Below are 22,498 nucleotides of genomic sequence, written 5' to 3'. Positions count from 1 at the left end.
TTTTACATAGCAACGAGTGGTTTTGTTTATTTGTTATACTGTACATTATGTTTCTTATCACAGCCCCTAGCTCTGCCCACATATGTCACCTTAATTTTGGTACAAGTCAGGGAATGCTAACTGTACAACAGAGACTATTCATTCTGAACAGCAGAGCTATATGAGATACTGATACTGGTTTATTTAATCAGGACAAGATTTGATTAATCTAAGAAATGGATTTATCACTGCCAAAGTCTTAAAAAAAGGAATAAACATCTGACTTCATATATAGAAACAAGAAAGTCAGAAGTGCTTAGGAGTTACAAGAGGTGATTGCATGTTGTTCATTGATTTGACTGCTTTACTGAAAGTCCAAAGAATTGCTTGTGTAGGGATTTAGGATATTAAGAATCTCGGTTTATATGCCCAAAGGTCACTTAAAGTAGAGTGGGCTTTTAGGTGCTTTGGAGCTTCTTAGGTAAATTAAATTTCTAGCAAAATAAATTATTTTAAAGTTTATAAAAGCCTCCTTGTAATCATCATAGTCTATATGTTATGCTTAAGGTGTTCTGTAAAACCCCTATGAGACGTGTTTTTTAGATGAGAAATTTTAAGCAGTGGAGTTGATTAGTCTGAAGTTTTGAGGGATGCCTTTTGATAATTCTGCTTCTCCCTCTCATGTAATAACTGATTTGTCATCATGTGGGTGCTTATCTTGGCCAGCTTGCTCAGGGGTGGTATTTTGCTGTACTAAAATCTGTGAAATTCTTTTGAGATCCTTTTTTAGACTTCCCTTTGTTTTACTTCCTGCAGGGCAGGTAATGTGTCAGGGCCAGCTCAATGTTTAACTAATGTCTCATAGGTAGGAAGAGAGGGAGAAAAAAAACGAGGAAGGGAGAGTGCGTCACGTTGAAGGAGGAGGGTAACAAAGAAAAATGAGCTTTCTTAAACAAATCGTGTGCAGAAGGACAGGGTGCCAAGGCCTGGGCGCTTCTCGGTGGGGGCTCGGTTCTCTTTCCTGCTGACCACGATGCAGGAGGCAGCTGGAGTCCTGAAGGAGGGCTTCCTCGTCAAACGGGTAAGTGCTCCGGTTCTTCTCTGTGCGGTTCTGCTCAAAAGTGAAGCAGCCCCTGAGCAGGCACCAGATCAGGCCAGGGCTCATAGCAAGGTGGTACTGGGCACTGGGTTTGTGGGGCTCCTGCCTGCTCCTGGGAAAGGATCTCCAGGTCTATGCAGACTCCTGCCAGGGAAGCTACATGAATTGTGGGTGCTCACTGGCCTTTCTTGGGTATCCCTGTATTAGTGTTTAGCCAGGGGAAAGTGAATTAGCTATCAGGATTACTCAGGTATCAGAAGGCCAGTATGTCTGCTCTTAGGGCACACCTCTGCTTACAAAACATACCTGGCAAATAGCTACATGGCAGCAGTGGAAGCGACCGTGGAAGGATTGAGAGAAGGAAGATGTTTTGACAGTCTCTTAAGACAGTCTGTCTGTGCCTTTGTTAGCAGCCCAGCTGAGCAAGGTTTTCCATTTCATATAGAATCATAGAATCACCAGGTTGGAAGAGACGCACCAGATCATCGAGTCCAACCATTCCTATCAAACACTAAACCATGCCCCTCAGGGCCTTGTCCACCCGTGCCTTAAACACCTCCAGGGAAGGTGACTCAACCACCTCCCTGGGCAGACTCTTTCAGTGAAAATTTTTTCCTAATGTCCAGCCTAAACCTCTCCTGGTGGAGCTTGAGGCCATTCCCTCTTGTCCTGTCCCCCGTCACTTGGGAGAAGAGGCCAGCACCCTCCTCTCCACAACCTCCTTTCAGGGAGTTGTAGAGAGCAATGAGGTCTCCCCTCAGCCTCCTCCAGGCTAAACAACCCCAGCTCTCTCAACCGTTCCTAATGAGGCCTGTTCTCCAGCCCGCTCAGAATAGAGAATAGACTCTCTTTATGAAGGGGTTCACAACAAAACAAGCTGATGCGTTCTTTTCTTCCACATCTCTCAAGCTGCACTGTAATGAAAGTTTAGTGAAAATGTGGAGAAAAGAGCTGAAAGATGGTGTCACAGATTTCATCCTTTCCAACACTTCTCCCTGTAGCACCAACTCAGTCATAACTGGGACACAAGAGGGCGATTTGCAAGGGGCATAAGCTGCTTTTAGTACCAAGACCCTTTCTCAATCACTAATGTCATCCTTGATTGCACATAAAAACGTGATTCAAAGTTTTGTTCAAAGCTGTGCCACACCTTGGGACATGCTTTTCTGCAGTACGTAGCACTGCTCCTGGTGCTAACATGAAGGTAATCCTGGTGAGGCGATCTCCTGGCAGGGCTCCTGGCCAGCCGGCTGCTGGCCACGTGAATCCCAAGCTGTGCCCCATCCTCCCTTCCACAGCAAGGGCAGAGAAGTCCCAGCTTCTGCTCTCCTCTCTAGGCTGTAGGATGTTCAACGTCACCAAGACACACAGTTTGATAGGAAGGAGACCACAAAGAAGAAGATTAAAGGAAACAGAAGGTGATGGGAACAAGGGACCCAGAGAAAAAAATAAGGAAGGGATGTCATCAGGTAGAGGAAATAGATTTCCTTAAGAAGAAGAGAGAAGAGAGGAGATGATCTAAATGCATTATAAATGACTGAATTATGTATTGTAATGTATTGTAAATGTATGGAAGTCAGGTGAAGATATAGGAAAAAAGGCAAGGTAACCTACTGTAAAAGGGACAATCTTTAAGAAGGAAAGAAAATAGCCATAGCAAAGAACGTACTCTCAGAAAAAATAACCAAGGGAGTTTACAACAGGTGAAAAAAACACTGAAGAAGGCAAAAGGAAGGAGAAAAGAAGCCTAAGTTATATAAATTGTATTTAGTATAGTCTAGAATACATGAGATCCTCTGGATTTTAGATACTCATCACCCCATCTTTCCTTGGAAATTGCTGGTTTTCCCCTTTACTCATAGCAAATTAATGAGCTTTGATTCCTGCCACAACTGGACCCTGCATGTTCCTTTCTTCTAGCTCCGCCCACCCTCTCCCAGGTGTCAGAGCTTCTTCTGCTCAGTGCTTCACCTGCTGGCTGCGATGCTCCATTGCCTGTAGAAATACAAGTCAGCTCCCCGCACCACGAAGCTGGACCTGACACCATCAGACAGGATTGAGCCTGCCAGTGCCAGCCCTCACTGGGTTTGCTCTCCTGTACGGCCAACATAAAGAAAGTCAGAGGCTGTTTACAGAGGTGGAACAAGAGTATTTTTCTGTATTCTGAATGGAGGCAGGTAGGGTAGGAAAAAACCTCCCATCAGCAGTAAGAGGGAATGTCAGGAAAAGCCAATTTGTCCACCAAAAGGCTCTCAAATCTACTTGGCACCTAAAACCATATCAAAATTACAAAGAACGAAACATTAAACACCACCCAGGATTATCGGAGAGATGAAGATGTCCTTGCTGGGGAAAAAGCAAAGCACGTTTCCATTGCTCCGTGATTTCATAGTGATGGAGCTGTGTTATTTTGTTACAAAAAAATGTAAGTTTTAGGGAGAACAGGACTCATCTAGACTTCTTGAGTTTCTCTTCATACATTTTCCTATTAGTTTTTGATATTTTTGTCTAGAAAATAGAAAAAGAAAAAGTAAGAAAATGCAATCATTTCTCAGTGTTTGTATTGAAGTTAACTACGTGGATTTCTTCCCCTCTAGGGCCATATTGTTCGTAACTGGAAGGTGAGATGGTTTGTTCTCCTTCAGGATAAGCTGCTGTATTACAAAATTGAAGGAGGCAAGAAGGAGCCTTCTCCAAAGGGCAGGATCCTTTTGGATGGCTGCACTATTACTTGTCCATGCCTGGAATATGAGAATAGACCGGTATGACTGGAAAAATGTATCACTTCTCAATGATGTTCACTTTCTAAATTCTCCCTAGTCTTTTCCTCTCCTCCTGACTTCTTTGATTTCTACAAACATATAACTGGGGTATGTGTTTCCAGAATTAGGCTCAGCAAAAATCAAGCTGCCACTAGCTGCGTAAGCAGGACAAGCAATGAACTCCCTGATTGTGTCTTTACTGTTCCCTGTGCCCAAATATGAGTCACAGCCATTAATAACAAGAAAAAAAAACCAAGCCACCCCACACAGGCACAGTGGGAAGAATAAATGTAAATGTATCAGTCCAACAGTGTCGGGAGGGAAGACAGGAATAGCTCAATAAAATCTGAGGACAACTTATCATGTCTGCTAGTTGCCCTAAACCCTAGCTATGTTCATGGGATGTTCCTGGGCAGCCTGGTCAGACTCTCTTTTCTGCTGTCTACATGACTTCACTGCTGTAGAAAGTTCCAGCAAGAGGGTTTGGGAAGTGAAATTGTGCCTCCTGCCTTTCTCTGCTCACCCAAGGGTAGCATCGATGCAGACTTCCTCTGAGTGGAACCAGAAGGGAAATGACTCTGCCAATTGCTGGCTATTTCAGTACTTTCCATGCCAGAAAGAGCCTAGTGAGAGTTTGCAGTTGTTGAGAAACTAGAGATCTGGATGTGAAAAGCTCCATAGCCAGTAGTTCATTCCCATGTAATCCAGTATCTGGGTGATCTGGTCTCTTTTAAGTATCACAGGCCCTATGCATGCAAACTATGCTTGGAACTGAAAATCAGGGACTGGGGCGGGAAGAAAGCCAAAAACACCCCAGAGCTGTGCCCACCATCCTTCTAGTCAGGAAGTGCTCTGTCCTGCTCAGGCAGGATACCATATCAGCCTTATTTGGGCCAGTTCCAAAAGAATCATAGAATCACCAGGTTGGAAAAGACCCACAGGATCATTGAGTCCAAACATTCCTAGTGATTGATAGGAATGGTTGGACTCGACGATCCGGTGAGCCTCTTCCAACCTGTTGATTCTGTGATTCTGTGAAACACTAAACCGTGCCCCTCAGCACCCCATCCACCCGTGCCTTAAACACCTCCAGGGAAGGTGACTCAACCACCTCCCTGGGCAGACTCTTCCAGTGTCCAACGACCCTTTCCATGAAAAACTTTTTCCTAATGTCCAGCCTAAACCTCCCCTGGTGGAGCTTGAGGCCATTCCCTCTTGTCCTGTCTCCTGCCCCTTGGGAGAAGAGGCCGGCACCCTCCTCTCCACAACTTGCTTTCAGGTAGTTGTAGAAAGCAATGAGGTCTCCCCTCAGCCTCCTCTTCTCCAGGCTAAACACCCCCAGCTCTCTCAGCTGTTCCTAATGAGGCCTGTTCTCCAGCCCCAGAAGTCCTCTAGAATTAAAATACCTCGAGAGGACAATAGCTAAATGATAATACTTCTTTGCACTTCATTCTCTACAGCTGCTCATCAAATTAAAGACAAAAACAAACACAGATTATTTCCTTGAATGTTGCTCCAGGGAGGAGCGAGACTCTTGGGCTTTGGACATCACTGGAGCTATTCATGCCGGTCACCCAGTACAGGTGCAAGAGCTTCACAGAATGAAGAACTCTTTCAGACTGCTAGAGAATATCAGCCTCCAGTAAGCGTATATGGTTTCTTCTTCTGCTGTTGCTGTAGTCTGCAAAATGCCTGAGCTGATGAATGGGGAGGGTCAAGGGAAGATTCTCTCTGCACAGATCTGCTCCCATCCCAGGAGCCTCTAGACTGGCTGCTCTGCCCTAGGTTTCCATATACTTTTGCCAGGGCACGGGAATGCACTTCTTCCTGACCCATCGTGTTTTGGGAGTCCGTGGGTTCTGCATGGGCACCTCATTGCTGGCTTGAAGACCTGCCTGCTCAGTTGCAAAGGTACTCATCAAGGAGATGTATTATCTCAGGAGACGTAATGTCAGGGAAAGGCTGAGCAATGACATTGTTCATGCCATGCTGGGGAGCTTTCAGAGCTGATAGCTGGAATCCAGACTAGGACTTCTAGGGTGCATCACGTTAAACAAGAGGAAACAGAGAACTGATTAAGGAACAGAAAAATAACACTAATTTGATGTGTGTTGAGAAGGTAAACAGGGGCTGACTATAGCTCAGTTTGAAGTGCTTTGCGTCAAAAGACACTTTGTGAGGCATCATTTTTAAAGCTGCTATTGTGAGAATGAAGTTTTCCTATGCCATACTTCGAACAAAACTTCTGTGGGAGTATCTAGGCTGTTTCCTATCTTCATGTTGGTAACCACTAGGACACCCCAGGCACTAAGAGAAGCATATGGCAATTTCTGCCTGTCTTGCTATTCTACTAACATGTTCCTGTGTTCTCGTTTACAGCCACATAGTGGAGAGAATGTGTGACAGCAGTACTGGAATTAAGCTGACCCGCAACCTGGGGCAAGGCAACAGATACAAAGAAACCTTCACAGGTACACCTGCAGCAGGAAAAGAGCTTCCTCACATCTGACGTGGCGTGTTGCAGAGACAAGGAACCTACCGTACTGCCTTCACGATGGGATCATTTGTGGCCTGGTAGAAAGTAGTGGTGTAGCCAAGCTCTCCGACGGTTTTCTCTCTTGCTCTTTGGGTATATGGAAGCACACAGAGGACCCCGCACTTTTGGTCAACTCTCACTTGATTTACAGCCTTTGTGATGGTGTTAAAATGTTGTAGCAAATGAAGAGCTGTGTGGCAGGAGACCATCTGTCTTGCCTTGGAAGAGCACATTGTCTTGGTATTAGAGCTGCCTTTCTCCTTGCAGGTTCTGCCCTTGTAGACTGGCTCATCTCCAATAGCTTTGCTGTGTCACGATTCGAGGCCATCACCTTGTCATCCATGCTGATGGAGGAGAACTTTCTCAAGCCTGTGGGAGCCCGCAGCACTGAGGCCACACGCTACAGCGACCCCTCCGAGCAGTTCCTCGATGACTCCACTGCACTGTACATGTTTGTAAGTGATGCAGCCACCAACAGAGGCACCTCCTCTGCCCCTCCCTTGATTTGGAGCAGTGGTAAAGGGGACGCACACAGCATGTAACCAAAGGCAAAATACACAGGCTACGAAAGTAAATACAGAAAGAGCAGCTCTAGGCTTTTAGTGCTACTAACACTTGCATGTTTGCTGGAGACAAATAGTTACATGGATATGGAGTGCTCTACAAATTACATAATTGGGCACTAAAGGGGTCCCTCAAGTACAGTTCTCTGTCTATATTGAACGAAGGCCATGCTGTGGTTATGCTAAAACTCAAGATCACACCGTGTGAATAGGCTTTCCAGCTGTAATTTGTTGCTTGTAAAGCTCAGACATACAAATCAGAGCAGCAGGGCTACAGAGTAGAATTTTCTTGGGAAATATAAGTTTAACACAGCTCAAGTAAAATAAAATGCAGAACTTTTGTACTTAAAAGTGTGTTTAGATTAAAAAGAAAAATGGAACTATCTCTGACCTATTTGCAGGCTGAAAGCAGTAAGAAAAATATCATTCCCAAGGAAGAGCTACAATTTAACATCTCTGAATTAAGCGGCACAATTGTGAAACAAGGATTCTTAGTGAAACAGGTAAATACAGTCTTTGAACCTTCACTGGGAAACAAAAAAAAATCACAGCTCTTAGGACCTCCTAAAGAATAAATGTGATTGATCCAAACATGGCTGGAGAGTTGTGGCCCACTGAGCTCACCTGCCTGTCAGTACTACTGTCAGAGATCATGGGGTGAAGAGTATCTGGTTATAAATAAGTGAGCTATGGTACTTGCAAAATTGACTGGATATTTTGTATATATAGAGTGCATACTGGAAGATAGATAGACAGATAGACAGATAGATAGATAGATAGAATAGTATCAAAAGTGAAAGTCCCACACAAACTCCAAGTCCCACCAGAGGTGTTACAGTTACTTCCAAGCAGATCCATGGTTCCTCTAGTTTAATCTATCCCATCCAAGTCGTGTGAGCAGCTATGCTGTTCTGCTGGCCGCGGACAAATTTCAAAGCTGAATAAGATTGACTTTTGCATGAAGTGGACATTTACCTGTGGACAGTCACACATGTACACGTGGATGCTCTGGTGGTGGTCAGAGCTGTCTTCTTTGGGCACAGCTACCTGTTGTCAGTAATTGTTTACAGGATGCAACCTTTAGTCTGACAAAACTTAGTTTCTGACCCTTGCTATGATCAAGATGAGGATCAATCACGCTGTTTCAATGCATAATGCAGCCACCTGCAGAGGCAACCCTACCTGCATCGCATGGCCACACTTCTGCTCTGGACCTTAGTACCCTGAGATGCAAGTTTAGTGTTATGCAAACTGTATCATCAGATACTCCCCAACCTTCTCTCCTCCAGCTTCCAGGGTGCAGCCAGGGCTGGTGAGGTCCAGATACCTGGAGCTGCATGAGGATCCCTGCACAGTGAGAAGGCCAGCCCCCTCCATCACTGCAGGACATGAGCGCTGCTCAGGAGCCTCTCCTCATGATCAGCAGCAATAAGGGGCAGCCCCAGCCCAAGGCTGGCCCCAATCCCCAGCACCAAACCTCTGCGAGAGGGAATGCTCATAGGGCCTGGCACAGGCTTGCAGTGCTGCCCTGCACTGTCAGCAGCTGAGAGGGCTGAGGAGAAAGAGTGAAGAGCTGCAAAAGGACCTGACATTATCCCCTCAGAGTACGCATAGCATGTATTTTTAATCTAAGACCTGTATTTAATCTGAAATTATGGAATCGGGTATATAATCACTTGGTCCTATCACTCTGCTTTCTTGGTTCTCAGCACAAGGAAGGCAGAGAGGAAGGAATTATCAATGCATGAACAAGGATGTTAAGCTAGAAATCCTGGGAGTTACAAAGATGTCAGAAAATATTTTTCTCTATTGGCTTCAAAACATCTTTTTTTCCATATCTATTTAGGTCTCCCCTACAGCCTGCAGGAAAATGGCTATTGCAGGAGGTATTTACTGGTGGCAACTTTAATTCTTCTGTTTTGCAGGGGCACAAGAGGAAAAACTGGAAGGTGAGGAGGTTTGTTTTGAGAGCTGATCCTGCTTTTTTGCACTACTATGACCCCACGAAGGTATGTGAGTGGGGAGTTACTACCCCTAGAAATCCCTTCTGACCTTAGCCTAGGGAGTCATCCTTGCAGGGTTTTCTATCTCTGCATCTTCCCTCCTGTCTTTTCCCCAGTAAGATTCCTTTCCCATAGCCGAGGGGCAGCAGTTTTCTTGGGATTGCTCTCTTGCTGTACCTACACACTTTGGGACCACGCTCCTGCAGAGATTTTTCCTGGGCTGTGATCTTTCTGGGCTGACAGCCCACCACTTGAGGGTCATACTGCTACTGGGATTTTCTATGTTCTTATTCAGACACTGAACAGGGTCTTCTCCATTCCAACATATTTATAGGAATTTGTGCTACTCAGTTTTAAACTTGCTCAGGAATAGTAGAATTTATCTTCATGAATATAATAATCAGCATGGACAACTCAGAAGGGCGTGTGGATCCATCAGCCCCAGATGCATTGGGTACCCCAAAGACCAATAGGTTTCTAAAAGAACATGTATAGAAATGCTTTATGTGACTTTTAAGGAAAACACAAACACCTTAACAGTGAAAAGGGCTTATGGAGCTAGTTCATTTTTTGTTGTCCATTTCTTTGTGGGTTTTTTTCTGCACTGCAACTCACCCTTGCCATGCCATAAATTCAAAATTGCAAATTGAATTCAAATTCAAACCTGCAGATCAGACAAGAGAGCCAGCCTACTAGTGAAAACAGTCAAATTTTCCTCATACAGTCTCAGTGAGAGGCAGCAAGCTAAAAACTTGCAGAAATACAGGATTTTTTTAATATGGGTTGTTATTGAGAAGACTATACCTAAGTTTGAAGTATTAGCCTATCCTTGAGCTTTTAATTTGTATTTCCACCACTCTCAGATTCCCAACGACATCAGAGAACTGCGACTGAAACTATATAGCCGTGTGTTTAATTACATGTCCTAATAAACTTCTCTTGTGACATGGATGTTTTATATCTGGCAAGACTGACATTACATCACCACCTTCATAAAAATAATTGATATGCTTGGGGGAATTTTTCTAATGAAGATACTTTCCAATTAAGCCTCATTTCCTTTTTCTTTACAGGAAGAAAACAGGCCAGTAGGTGGATTTTCTCTTCGTGGCTGTCTCATCTCAGCTCTGGAGGACAACGGAGTCCCAGCAGGTACGCATGAGCCTCTCAACTTTCATACTTGCATATTTATGCTGTAACAAATCAGCCTGTGGATGTGGGTTTGTGTATGTGGCTGCTGGTATGCACAAGTGAGCTGGCATTCCCTCTCCCCTTGCAAGCAAAGGAAGAAGTGCATCATAAAAATCCCCATGGTGTTGGGCTGGCCGTACCAGAGGAGATTTTTTTTGAATGTTATTTCCACGTATCTTAGGTGTTCCCCTTTTTATGGGCTTTTCTTAGTCATACAAACTCTGAGATAGTCCTAAGACACTAACTAACATCCCAGAGTTAACAGACAACTATTTTGTTGGGGTTTTTTTGTATTTTTTGCTTTCTATTTTGATACTGTTTAACGCAAAGTCTTGAGGCATGCCTTGATGCCAGCCCTTTTCTGTGTGTCCTTTCTATTTACGCTATTTTGGAGTTTTGATCTGCTAGAACACAAATGAAGAGAAGACATGAAGACAGCAATACAAAAACTAGTTCTGCTAATGAATATACTTAGCTTAAGTATTTGGCTAGAACCTCAACCTCACAGATAAGTGTTTCTGCTGTTAATAAATAAATAAAATAAATAGCTTAGTTTATTTTATGACGGTAAGCACGATGTGTGGATCTCAAATAGCGAGCATCTTCCTAAAGACAAAAGTCTGGGTCTGAAAAAGATATAATCCAGGGTTGGGGATACAATGAACAATAGAGCTCTTCGTGGAGATGAACCCAAAGATGGGCAGGGGCAAATGTGATCTACTGCATGAAAAGGTAGGGAGTTCATCCCTCCATCTTCTAACTCAAGATTCTCCATCTAAACAGTGGATGTCTTATATATGATGCATATTACACAGTAGTTCATTCAGTCTATGTGAGGGGTATCTGTACTGTATCTTTATTTTGCAGAACAGACATAAGAGCTTTAGACGTCTCATCCATAAAGAAATGGAAAGGTCTAATACTCTAATTCACTAAATTAAAATTCTTCCCCAGCTTCCTATCTGCCACAAAGCATTTCTATGTGTATGTTCCTGATCTGTCATAATTTTTTTCTCCGCAGGAGTGAAGGGCAATGTGCAAGGCAACCTCTTCAAAATCATCACCAAAAATGACATTCATTATTATATTCAGGCCAGCTCCAAGGCAGAGCGAGCACAGTGGATCGAGGCAATCAAACCACTGACATGAGTAAGGTGGACTCCATGCCAAATGACAAGTCACATTTGTGACCATGTTTCATGCTCTCACTTCATGGGAGTGTTGTTTTTTCCTTAAACAGCCTATTTTCGTTATTTGTATCACCATAGCACCTAGCAGCTCCTGGCAGATCAGTATCCTAGATGACTAGGAGTCCTGTAGATCCAGAATAATTCCCCACCAAGAACTCATCATCTAACCAAGAGGCAAAAGACAACAGGTGGATAGAGGCAAACAAAGCTTTACAAGAAATCAGTAACATATAATATTCCAAGATGGAAGAAAAGAATTTTTTTTTGTACTAGTATTTAGTCTGTATCTGATGGATCCAGATTGTGTTTTATCCTAAAGAAGAAATGCTTTGGTCCTTTCCCCTTTATAAAGGGGCTCGTGAACTTAATTAGTTAAGACTGACTGAATCAAAGTCATGAAAGGTCCTGGTGACTGAGGTTGCTTTTCTTGGTATATCACAGGAGTCTTGTGCTAAGCCACAATCCAGCTGCCAAGATAATCACTATTGCAAAACAAAACAGGGGTCCATCTGTCCATCTGTCTGCTCTACCATTTGTTTTTCTGTTAGGCTGTAAAAGATCAAAGGATCCTCCTGTCCAGTATATAGATTATTCTTGTGCTGGTAATGGTCCATAACGGTATGGGATCCTGAGCATCAAATCAGACCAGTGGCAGAAATTCCAGACAATTGCTGATGCTAGATAGATTAGAAGAAACATCTCAGCCATAAAAGCCAGATCTTTCCTTCTGGTCATCATCATAAGCCCATTTATGTGAAACACTATTGGGACTGAAAATTCTAATAGTTTTGAATATTGCTTTTTCTATGTTAAGCCATTAAAACTTCCATTATTTGTCTAGTAAACTTGACTTTGATACATATATAAGTATATTTTAATAAAGTTCAGTACACTTGAATCTCCTGTGCTCTTCAGACATGATTTTTCTCAGATGGCCATTTGAGTATACGAAAATAAAGGTTTCATACACCGTAAATTTTGATTTATATAGAAATGTAGATGTTCCCCCAAACACAAGAGGGTAGAATGGAATGTATGAGATGATTAAAACACCCAACCAGCCTGCTGATGTACTATTTTCATAAAATTCCTTGTGTTATCTGAGTACCTGTATCTGACAGTCAGACTCGGCAAAGTCTCCGAAAGCCCTCTGAAGACAGCACACTATATATCTTCCCTGAAACCACAGAGGAATTTGGTAGTGCACTCATCCCCAGAACCACCTCTTTGCAGGCTCTGTTCTACAAGTTATGTACTGGAAAAAATGTTCCTTCATCTACAGAGCTTTCTCTTCACCCTGTGTTATAACCAGGTAATCATAACAGAGGCAAAGGCAACACTAATGATATATACTTTTATGTGCTCTAGAATAGCCATGTCTTTAGGACTTTTTTCTAAATCTACAGCAATGAAATAACAGCACAGCACTCAATGTGCATTCAAATATTTAACAGAGCTGGTAAAGAAGTTTTCCAGCAAAGATGCAGTTTTAATTAGATACAAGGATGGGCAATGCAGTTTAGCTACATATACCATTTCCTAGTGCTGGTCCAGAGAAGACTGTGAAATCCACAGCTGTTGAAACCTCTCAGTTCCTGAGAATGCTACCTGCAACAGAGAAGGATGCTAGTAAGGCTTTTATTGCTCAGTACGGGGAAGCACAAATGGCTCCATGATGACTAAGCAGAGCTTCCAGGAAAGCATGTCTCTGTTGATAACATAGGCCTTGCTAGGGCCCAGCAGACTCCCTTATTCACTTACAAGAAAATTTCCTGCTTCTCTTTTCTCATTCCCACCACCTGCATACTGCCTGGTTCTAGGGACAAGGCTAAAAGCTACCCCACTACAGAAGACTGAGCTCTGCCAGTTGGCATGCGCAGGAGCTTAGGGGACCATGAGGATGTGAGATACTGCATAGTATCATAAATCGTGCAGTTTGGGAGGCCAAAAGAATACCTCAGCAAAGGCTCTCTGATTTATCTGAATGGCCCCTAGCTCTGCAGTTGCTAAGTGTATAAGAAAAAAAAGTGTACATTTCAAACAAATCAGCAAATTAAAATTATGCGATTCCCACTCTCCGGAATAAGTCAAGTGAAAAAGTTATAACATTTCTCAGATAGGAGAAAGTACATTTGCCTCTATCCCCTGGTGATATCGTGGTCTCCTTTTTTTTCAAGCCACTTTGGTAAGCCTGATGTCCCCTGAGATCTGCAAAGCTTTCACCAAGTTGAGGGGCTGAATGCGGTGAGTGAAGTCACAGAGCTGCCGTCCATCAAGCAAGACTCGTATTTGCTGGTGTTCACATAAGAGCTCCATCTGCAACAGAAAGTAAAGGAGGGGGGGGTGTTAGAGATTAGCAGTAGAGTTGATTTCGCTAGCATGGACTTAGAACCCCATGTGATGGGGAAAGTGAAGCACAAAGTCCACCTTTTCTTCTGAAATGCCCCTAATAAATAACCCACCCTCTGCTGTGATGGCATTGTAAAGCTCCTCATGTTAAGTTTTCTCACTAAGACTAGAAAAAAAATGGATGTCTCCCATGGGGGCTTGAACTGTTGTTCTCTGTGCCACACTACACTAGTCAACCTGGCAATGTCATAGTTAGCTATTTGTGGCCATATATGTAGCCTGTAGCCTTTCTTCCCTCCTTTTCTCCATCCTCTTCATATCACCCCAAAAATTACCTTAAATGTGTCGCCTGCTGTAAATGGAAAGTAGGGAATAGTCTTCTCTTCTCTTCCCCATTTCCCAGCAATTCGTGCATTTCGGGTGATGGATTTGTCACTAAAGTTAACTGTAAACAACAGTCCAACATCCTTGTTTACATCCACTGGATCACACAGTAGAGTCACTGAAAAGCTGAAAAAACGATTACATGACTGGGACTTTCAGAAATGTGAAAGGATATGGTGAACATGGCAGATGCCTATAAAACCAGAGACAGACACTGATTTCTTGTCTACAGGCTTAGAAGCTGCAGAAGGGGATGAGAACAAGCCGGTCTTCGTTTCTCATCCAGTTTCTGGTAGGATGCTAGTGACTGCTGATGTCGCTTTCCCCCTCTGCTGACTGAATTTAAAGCAACATTTGCGCATGAGCCAATTCCAATTTGTATCCTAAAAGAGCTTATGGCAAACTCTTCACCAGTGGAAGCACTGGAGTTGGTCGCTGTAGATGCAAGGAAGTGTAATGATAACCATAGTTGCTATCATTCAGATTAAACACCATGATAAACCTGCACCTCATGTGCCAAAACCACTGTTTTTTAAAGTGTTGATTCCAGTGCCCAGCAAACGGGTGGATTCAGATTACACTTCTTCCTGGAGTAGAAATGCCCTTTGTGCGCCCCCTCAGCTTTGTATTAGATAAGGGCAAGTAGTAGATAATACTGGCAGGGCAGTCAGAAGGTCCAAATGGTCAATTTTTTTTTGCATACTTTTAATCTCAAACTAAGAACAGGAGAATTAAATAGAGCTATGAATTATGAATCTGTATTACTTTCTTCCTCCCAAGGAGCACAGACTCTCAAGAAATTGTTTGAATTTAGAAGACCAGTAGGAGTACTATGACAGGGATGAAGCCTTCCTCAACCCGTTTACCTACCTCTTGGGGTTGGAGTGTACCACCCCTATGACTGTGAGTTTCATGGCTGGTCTCAGGCCACCTTTAATTTCACCAACATACTGCTCCACCTGCGGGAAACAGGAAAAACTTGCTGGTAAGTCATGCCGTGGGCAGTTTCTGATCAAAAGTGCCATCACTAAGGTGAGTGGCTGCAATTCGTGCTCTAGCTGACTGACATGTGTAACTGATGACCCTGACAGCATGCCTCAGGTGGCCCTGAGAACAGCCACCACTGACTTTACGAGACTGACACCACTCCCCAAGCCTAGAGCAGGTACTGCCAGTGCTGAGGCTGTGGTAACCCACACGTCTCACAAGTGACAGGACCCAGGTAACTGACACATTGGAATGAGTCAATGATGGCTGCTGCGGTCTAACAACACAATAAATCTGGTTGCAGCAGATCAAAGGCTTTGTGACAGGATGACACAGGAGCTCAAAACTCTCTGCAAACTTACTCTACCAGCTCAAACGCAGAAAGAGGTTTTGGTAGGCTCACTTGACACCAGCAGGCTTTTCACTGGGCCAGGTGGCCTCTGTCCTCCACCACAGGAGCACAAAGCCACCATAAGCGCTGCACCACCTCTGCGTTTGGATGGAAACAGTTTATCCCAGTCTCACTCATCCCCACCACTTTTTCAAAGCCAGAAAATGGCTTCCTGAGGGATCTACTTTTGTCCCATTCACAGAGGCCTACAGGTGCAAACTCCACCCAAAGATAAGAGCTACATTTACCTGCTCCAAATAATTCTCAAACAGTTTTGACAACCAGTGGAGAAACTAATACAGGTGGTGGCTGACGGAAAAATAAAAAGAGAGCTTGGAAACAAGTGAAAAGGATGTTGTGAGATTTCAATTTCAGAAATGGCTTTAAAATGTAAGTACCATAGCACTACCCTGTAGCACGTAATCGCTCCCTACGCAGATTCTCTTAGAAAGAAGCTGCTACGAAACACCAAGCGCTATTAGCAATTTGTGTAACACTGATAATATTCCAAGGCAGTGCACAGCAGCAGACCGTGTTTTAGATAAAAAGTTATTTATCACTCCACTGTTCCAAAGTAAAAATTCATACAGTTTTTGCTAGAAGACCTGCACAATATATGCATGGTTTAGTATTTTGACTCTGACTAGCACTACCACAGCATGAAAACCCATAGACTTCTGTTCAGGGCAAATGGGCTTCCATTCAAATGTACATTGCTACAGGTCTTTCATAGGTATTTTTAAATATATCACTAATGTTAGGTTTTTAAACTATTGAATGCCAGCTTGTTTAACAGAAACATAAATTCAAGATGAAAAATAATTTGCCTATGCTCTGTTTTCTAATTTCACTATACTAGTTATATCTTCTGTGAAGATGACTTTAAACAATTTATTTTCCCACTTGTTATTTACACGCAGCTACCTTTACAGCTTCACAGATATGTTAATAAACCTGTAATTCATGAGAATGGCTATCTAGGAAGAAAATAATTCAAAAACCTTCTGAAAATGACAACACTACTGCTGGTTGTTAATAATGTACATTTAGCCTTCCAGAAGTGGGCAGGTGACTCCAACAGGTATGTTTTGAACTTCTTAACAAAAGAAAAGCGTCAACCACCTGAGATGTCTTACATGAAGGAGCAGCTCCTCAAGTACGTACCTGAAGTTAAGGATTGATACTATAAATTGAGTCAAGCAATTAGAGAGTGGGTAATAGGCATGAAAGGTCCCATGCTAGATGAGCTTCACCCTCCTACAGATCCCGTGTCCCACTAAAGCTCTTTCTTTACCTATACAAAATAATACCCTGAATTGTAAGTGCAGGTCAAGAAATCATTTGTGCCACACTGCACCACAGCAAGCACCATCATTAAATGCACAAGAAATCAAAACAGAACTAGTGGAACTACAACCACATGGCTTCAAGACTCAGAGCCCTTCCAGCAGGACTGAAGTAAGTTCAGAGGCATCACTACCCACGTGGCATTTCTCTGCCAACACTGAGCTGACAGTACAAGTGAAAAACATCAGGATGCTGTAGCAGGTAACAGTAAAAGCTCCTGCTGCAGCTTATGTGGTTTATTGGTAGGTTCCAGATTAGGCACATGTATATAGCCCCCTTCCTGTATTTTCTGTTCAGGAGCCCTGGGGACTCCCTCAGTCACTTACTTTGGGATACCTCTCCTCTGTCATCACCGCTCTGCCTCTCACACTCGCCTCCGCTGCAGCAGTCCCTGGAGGAGCTTTGACTTTTTATTTTGTGTGTCAGGACAAAAACAAACAAAGAGGCTAAAATAAAGGGAGGATGTTGGGGGTGGTGGGGGTGGGTAAGCTTATCTCTGCTGAACACCAGCTGGACACCACCCAGCCGAGGAGCTGAGTCACAGCCCTCCATGCGTTGTCCCAACAACAGAAGCTCACAAATAACGCATCAGTGTGGGCAGGAGGGCAGTGGGACAGTGAGGTCAGCAGTCCCCGCTGCCCTGCAGAGGGTGGCCTGGCAAGCCTATGTCTGTACCTGTATCTCTACCGGTGCCTACACATTTGTGTAGAGAATTTTAAATTCTGTCCTTGTATGCACAGCATATTGTTCTTTGTATCTGTAATATACATAAACAACATCATTTATTTATTTTGATACTATTTCTGTCCTCTGTCAAAGAGGTAAATGTATACAGAACATATATCCCTATACAGACCTATATCTATAGAGACATACACATAGGGTTATGCAGTTATAGAAGCAGCACACACACACGCATATATATACCCCTTTATGTATACTACTCTCTCTGCATGTGAGTATATCGTTGAACCATAGGGTGGTTTGGGTTGGAAGGGACCTTAACCGATATTCAGTCCCTATGCCCCTGCCATGAGCACGGACACCTCCCACTAGATCAGGTTGCTCAAAACCTCATCCAACCTCATCTTGAACACCTCCAGGGACACTTCCCAATACACCAGGCTGCCAAAGGCCACATCCAACCTGGCCTTGAACACCTCCAGGGATGGGGCAGCCACAACTTCCCTGGGCAACCTGTGCCAGTGCCTCACCATCCTCATAGTGAAGGAATTCTTCCTTGTGTCTAGTCTAAATCTGCCCCTCTCCAGTTTATACCCATTGTCCCTAATCCTATCACTACAAGTCTTTGTAGACAATCCCTCCCCAGCTTTTGTGGAGCCCCTTCAGGTACTGGAAGGTCACTCTAAGGTCTCCTTGTAGTCTTCTCTTCTCCAGGCTGAACAACCCCAACTCTCTCAGCCTGTCCTCGTATGGGAGGTGCTCCAGCCCTTTGAGCATCCTTGCAGCCCTCCTCTGGACCTGTTCCAACGGCTCCATATCCTCCTTATGCTGAGGATTCCAGAACTGGCCACAGTACTCCATGGTCTCACAATGCAGGAACAGAGGGGCAGAGCCTCCTCCCTCCTCCCTCCTCCCTCCTCCCTCCTCCCTCCTCCCTCCTCCCTCCTCCCTCCTCCCTCCTCCCTCCTCCCTCCTCCCTCCTCCCTCCTCCCTCCTCCCTCCTCCCTCCTCCCTCCTCCCTCCTCCCTCCTCCCTCCTCCCTCCTCCCTCCTCCCTCCTCCCTCCTCCCTCCTCCCTCCTCCCTCCTCCCTCCTCCCTCCTCCCTCCTCCCTCCTCCCTCCTCCCTCCTCCCTCCTCCCTCCCCACGTGCGCATCGAACACGTGCAAGCGGCGCCCGAGAGGGGGCGGGGCTTCGTGCGGGAGCCAATCAGAGCAGCGAGAGGCCCGGGCTGGGGGGGGCGAGGAGGGCGTGTCTCGCGCCGAGGCGGGGCCGCGCGCCCCGAGTCAAAATGGCGGCGTGTTTAACTGACGCCGCGGCTCGGCCAATGGGCGCGCGCCTGGCTCGCGCGCACGCCCGGCGGGGCGGGGACCAAGATGGCGGCGAGGCGGGGTGGTGCTGCTGGGGCGGCCCGGTAGGGCCCGGCCCCGCCGGCAGGTAGCGCGGGCCGGGGGGGGGGGACGAGGGCGAGGCGGGGGCGGCGGGGCAGGACCTCGCCCGGCTCCCCCTCACGACTCCTGCCCTCCGCGCCCCCCCCGCCGCCCAGGTCGCCCGCCCGTCCCGGGAGGATGCACGCCTTCGGAAGCGAAGAAGCGGCCTCGCTGGAGCGGCTGTTGGGTTTTTTCTGCGAGTGCTTGCGGCACGGGGACTGGGAGCTGGCGCAGGCCTGCGTGCCCCGCCTGGGCCAGGGCCGCGGTCCCGACACGGTGGAAGCCGTCCTGCAGGCGCTGGTGGCCTGTCCCGCCGCCGCCAGGTGAGGGGCGGACGGGCAGCGCCGGTCGCCGTGCTGAGGCGTCTGGAACGTGGGGATGGAGGCAGCCTGAGCGCTGCCTGGGGGACCCTGAAGGGCTACGGCAGAGCTGAGGAGGGACTGCTTGCAAAGCCTGTGGGGGTAGGACTGCGGGCACTGGGTATAAACTGGAGAGGGGCAGATTTAGACTAGACGTAAGGAAGAATTTCGTCAGTATGAGCGTGGCCAGCATGGCGAGGGAGGTGGTTCTGTCCCTCTGCTCTTATGAGACCTCACCTGGAGTATTGTGTCCAGTTCTGGAATCATCAACGTAAGAGGGATATGGAACTGTTGGCATGGGTCCGGAGGAGGGCTACAAGGATGCTTAGAAGGCTGGAGCACCTCCCATGCAGGCTGAGAGAGTTGGGCTTCTTCAGCTTGGAGAAGAGAAGGCTCCGAGGAGACTTCAGAGTGACATTCCAGTACCTGAAGGGGCTACAAGAAAGCTGTGGAGGGACTGTTTACAAGGGCACGTAGTGATGGAACCAGAGGAGTGGCTATAAACTGGAAGGAGGAACTTTTAGATTAGACGTTAGGAAGCAATTTTTCCCGATAAGGGTGGTGAGGCTCTGGCACAGGTTGCCCAGGGAAGTTGTGGCTGCCCCATCCCTGGAGGTGTTCAAGGCCAGGCTGGATGGGGCCTTGAGCAGCCTGCTCTTTTGAGAGGTGTCCCTGCTCATGGCAATGGGATTGGAACTGAATGATCTCTTACGTCCCTTCCAATCTAAAGCACTCTATGGTTCTACAGTATACTCGCATGAAGAGAGAGTAGTATATGTAAGTGGCACGCACACACACCCTGAATAACCTTATGTGTATGTCTATATAGATACAGGCCTATCTAGGGATATATGTTCTGTGTATATTTACTCTGAGAGAGGACAGAAATAGTATCAAAATAAATAATGCTGATTATATGTATTACAGATACAAAGAACAATATGCTAGGCGTACAAGCACATAATTTTAAATACTCCTACAGAAATGTGTTAGTTAGATTTTACTGAAGGATAGGGAACATCTGAAATTACATTCGTTTGACGCTGAACTTCAGTTAATTTAGACGTTGAACTGCTAAGATCAGCACTGTTGTTTTCTTGTTTCCAGTTCTTGAAAGACTTTCCAGTTTCTAAAAGCTGAAACTGTAAAAAAGTTGAAATCATACTATTGATTTCTTATTTCTCTCACACTGGATTTTGAAATAGCATTGGTTTTAGTCAATCCCATTTATTTTTGATCTCTGCTTTTCGAGGTTTTTATGGAGAGTGACTTTTGAGCACTACAGGGGACATATTCCTCCTCTCCAAGCAGATGATCATACTTCATGATAAAATTTGTGTAACCTTTTGTAAGGGTTCTAACCAATAGCAGTTAAAGGAGTCTGGAGGAAGGTGTGTACATGCTTAGGTGAATATTACTAATGGCCGTGTGAAACTTAAGCATTTTTGTACTTTTTATTGTTGGGTTATTGCATCTAAAGGCTTTACTTAGTTTATCAGTCTTTAAAAATCTCTGCACTGCTATCTTGTGTGTTTTCCTTTTCCTAGTCTGTTTGACAGTACTGAACATGTTGTCTAGCTGTAGAAGTTTGGAATGTGTGTATAAGTACTGGAGCATGTAAGTAGCTGATGAAGGTTAGAAGTATTCTTTGTTTAGTTACTCTGTCACTTCTAGTTTGGATATAGAGCTGCACTTGTGCTGCTGTGACCTAAACCTTAGTTTTTTTGTGTGTTTTGGTTTTTTTCTAGAACTAGATAGAACAGGAAATAGCAGTGTTAGCGTTTGGCAAGTGGTCAGATTTTAAAGAAATCTGCTGAAGTGTTCAGATAGGGTTATACAGACTGAACTTTAGACCAGAAAGAAATTTCTTTGTTTTGAAGCAAAGAACTATGGCAGTAGCGTTGGTATTTGGTAAATGCAAAAGCAATCATTTTCGCAGTAGAAGTCATTTACGTAATGTGTAACTAGTACCAATATTCGGGTTTCTCTGCATTCTTTTCCTGTCAGACTAGCCTTTAGCTATTTGTGTAAGTTAAAACCAAAGATGACTAAAGATATGTAAAAATCAAAATTACCTCTGATGCTCTTTTCCAGGATTTTGGAGATGGGAACGACCTTGTATAATCCACTATATGTGCTTATTGCTTTTGTAGATGTGGACCGAATTCTAGCCCATGGAGAACTGCATGGCTTTGGCTTCTTGTGCTGGAAAAATGGCTTACCAGTAATCAGGTACAGAAACATTTAGCTGACTTCCAGGTGCCACTTTTAGCACTGACTTCTAGCTGACTTCCAAGTGCAAAATGTCTGCCTACTTGCTTGTTTAGATTTCCCACGTTTCATGGAATTAAATTCTCGAGGTAGCTGGAAAGGTGCATTGCTTTTAACAAACTTGTCAGAAAATAGCTGCTAATGTTCTGGGATTATTTTTTTGTTTGTTTGTTCATGTGGTAGTAGCTGGCTTTATAGCATTGAGCATTTCTGTGAACAGAAAGCAAACATATCAGCTTCTGCATTTGTGTAGCACCTTAATTACCCTTAAGATGAAATAGCTTAGGCACCAGACAGTTCCTTACATGCTTTAGTGTTGGAGTTTTTTTAAACTGGCACACTGGAATGTGTGATCATACTTCTCTAAAAAATTAATTTGTCCTTGTCACTGCTTAGACTTAAACTTTTTTCTTCACCCTCTGAGGAAAGCTGTCTCTAATCAATGGGGTTGTAATTGTTGACAAAGTGACATTTGTCTGTGTTTTCAAATGTACAGATAAATGGAATCCAGTGGTACAGGAGCAGAACCTAATTGCCTTTGACTGAGAATTAGGTACCTTCAGAGAGTTATTTCAGTCTGCCTCAAAATGTTAATGAAATGGCTAAGACTAGGTTTACATGATAGTGTGAATAAATAAAAGTTTTATTGGCTATTGTCTTTCCCATTCTCTTATTTTCTTTAAGAAAACTCTTCCAGTTGCTCTTCAGAGAGAAACTGAATTTTTACTGTTCCTGGAAGAACTACAGAAAGATGTCTCTGAGGAAGTCCTAAAGGTGAGTTACTTAGTGTGCCCTGCGTACTCTTATTAGTTATGCAGGATGTCCAACTTTATCAGGTTTTAGTTCTAAAGTTAATGTTTTCTGCTAACTCAAATGCCTGAGATACTCATGTGTTATTAGCCTTATAGGCAACTGAAAGAGGCTGTAATTCAGATCCCTTTTTGAAGTTAATCCATTGCGCCTGAAAGCGATTTC

The 22,498-nt window shown here is 44.5% G+C and overlaps 3 protein-coding genes across 7 annotated transcripts in view; 2 read left to right on the top strand and 1 right to left on the bottom strand.

Annotated features, from left to right (window-relative positions):
* Window positions 1-997: 997 nt before the first annotated feature.
* On the top strand, window positions 998-11,671 carry PLEK2 (pleckstrin 2). Its single transcript, XM_069858324.1, has 9 exons — window positions 998-1,060; window positions 3,676-3,840; window positions 5,301-5,482; window positions 6,220-6,311; window positions 6,644-6,831; window positions 7,341-7,442; window positions 8,865-8,948; window positions 10,016-10,094; window positions 11,155-11,671. The coding sequence occupies exons 1-9, from the start codon at window positions 1,013-1,015 to the stop codon at window positions 11,280-11,282; spliced, it is 1,068 nt and encodes a 355-aa protein (XP_069714425.1). The 5' UTR covers window positions 998-1,012; the 3' UTR covers window positions 11,283-11,671.
* Window positions 11,672-12,174: 503 nt separating this feature from the next.
* Window positions 12,175-17,247, bottom strand: LOC138721323 (galectin-related protein A-like). 2 transcript variants are annotated; one of them, XM_069858326.1, is made up of 5 exons: window positions 17,108-17,247; window positions 14,927-15,015; window positions 14,008-14,182; window positions 13,454-13,639; window positions 12,175-12,931 (listed from the first exon to the last, which is right to left on the bottom strand). In XM_069858326.1, the coding sequence occupies exons 1-4, from the start codon at window positions 17,129-17,131 to the stop codon at window positions 13,496-13,498; spliced, it is 432 nt and encodes a 143-aa protein (XP_069714427.1). In that variant the 5' UTR covers window positions 17,132-17,247; the 3' UTR covers window positions 12,175-12,931; window positions 13,454-13,495. The 2 variants fall into 2 exon arrangements, with proteins under 2 accessions (XP_069714427.1, XP_069714429.1); XM_069858328.1 differs by having other exon boundaries at window positions 13,460-13,639.
* A 1,584-nt stretch (window positions 17,248-18,831) lies between these two features.
* Window positions 18,832-22,498, top strand: part of ZFYVE26 (zinc finger FYVE-type containing 26) — a 48,028-nt gene continuing 44,361 nt past the window's right edge. For all 4 annotated transcript variants that reach the window (XM_069858191.1, XM_069858190.1, XM_069858188.1 and 1 more), the window contains exons 1-4: window positions 18,832-18,900; window positions 19,010-19,216; window positions 21,406-21,484; window positions 22,208-22,297. In XM_069858191.1, the coding sequence (XP_069714292.1) occupies window positions 19,032-19,216; window positions 21,406-21,484; window positions 22,208-22,297 (354 nt within the window). In that variant the 5' untranslated portion in view covers window positions 18,832-18,900; window positions 19,010-19,031. The remainder of the gene's footprint in view (window positions 18,901-19,009; window positions 19,217-21,405; window positions 21,485-22,207; window positions 22,298-22,498) is intronic.

This window comes from Phaenicophaeus curvirostris, chromosome 5 (genome assembly GCF_032191515.1).
Source record: "Phaenicophaeus curvirostris isolate KB17595 chromosome 5, BPBGC_Pcur_1.0, whole genome shotgun sequence".
NCBI classification, from domain to species: domain Eukaryota; kingdom Metazoa; phylum Chordata; class Aves; order Cuculiformes; family Cuculidae; genus Phaenicophaeus; species Phaenicophaeus curvirostris.
Note: the sequence above shows the minus strand (reverse complement) of the source record. Positions and strands in the feature narration are given on the sequence as shown.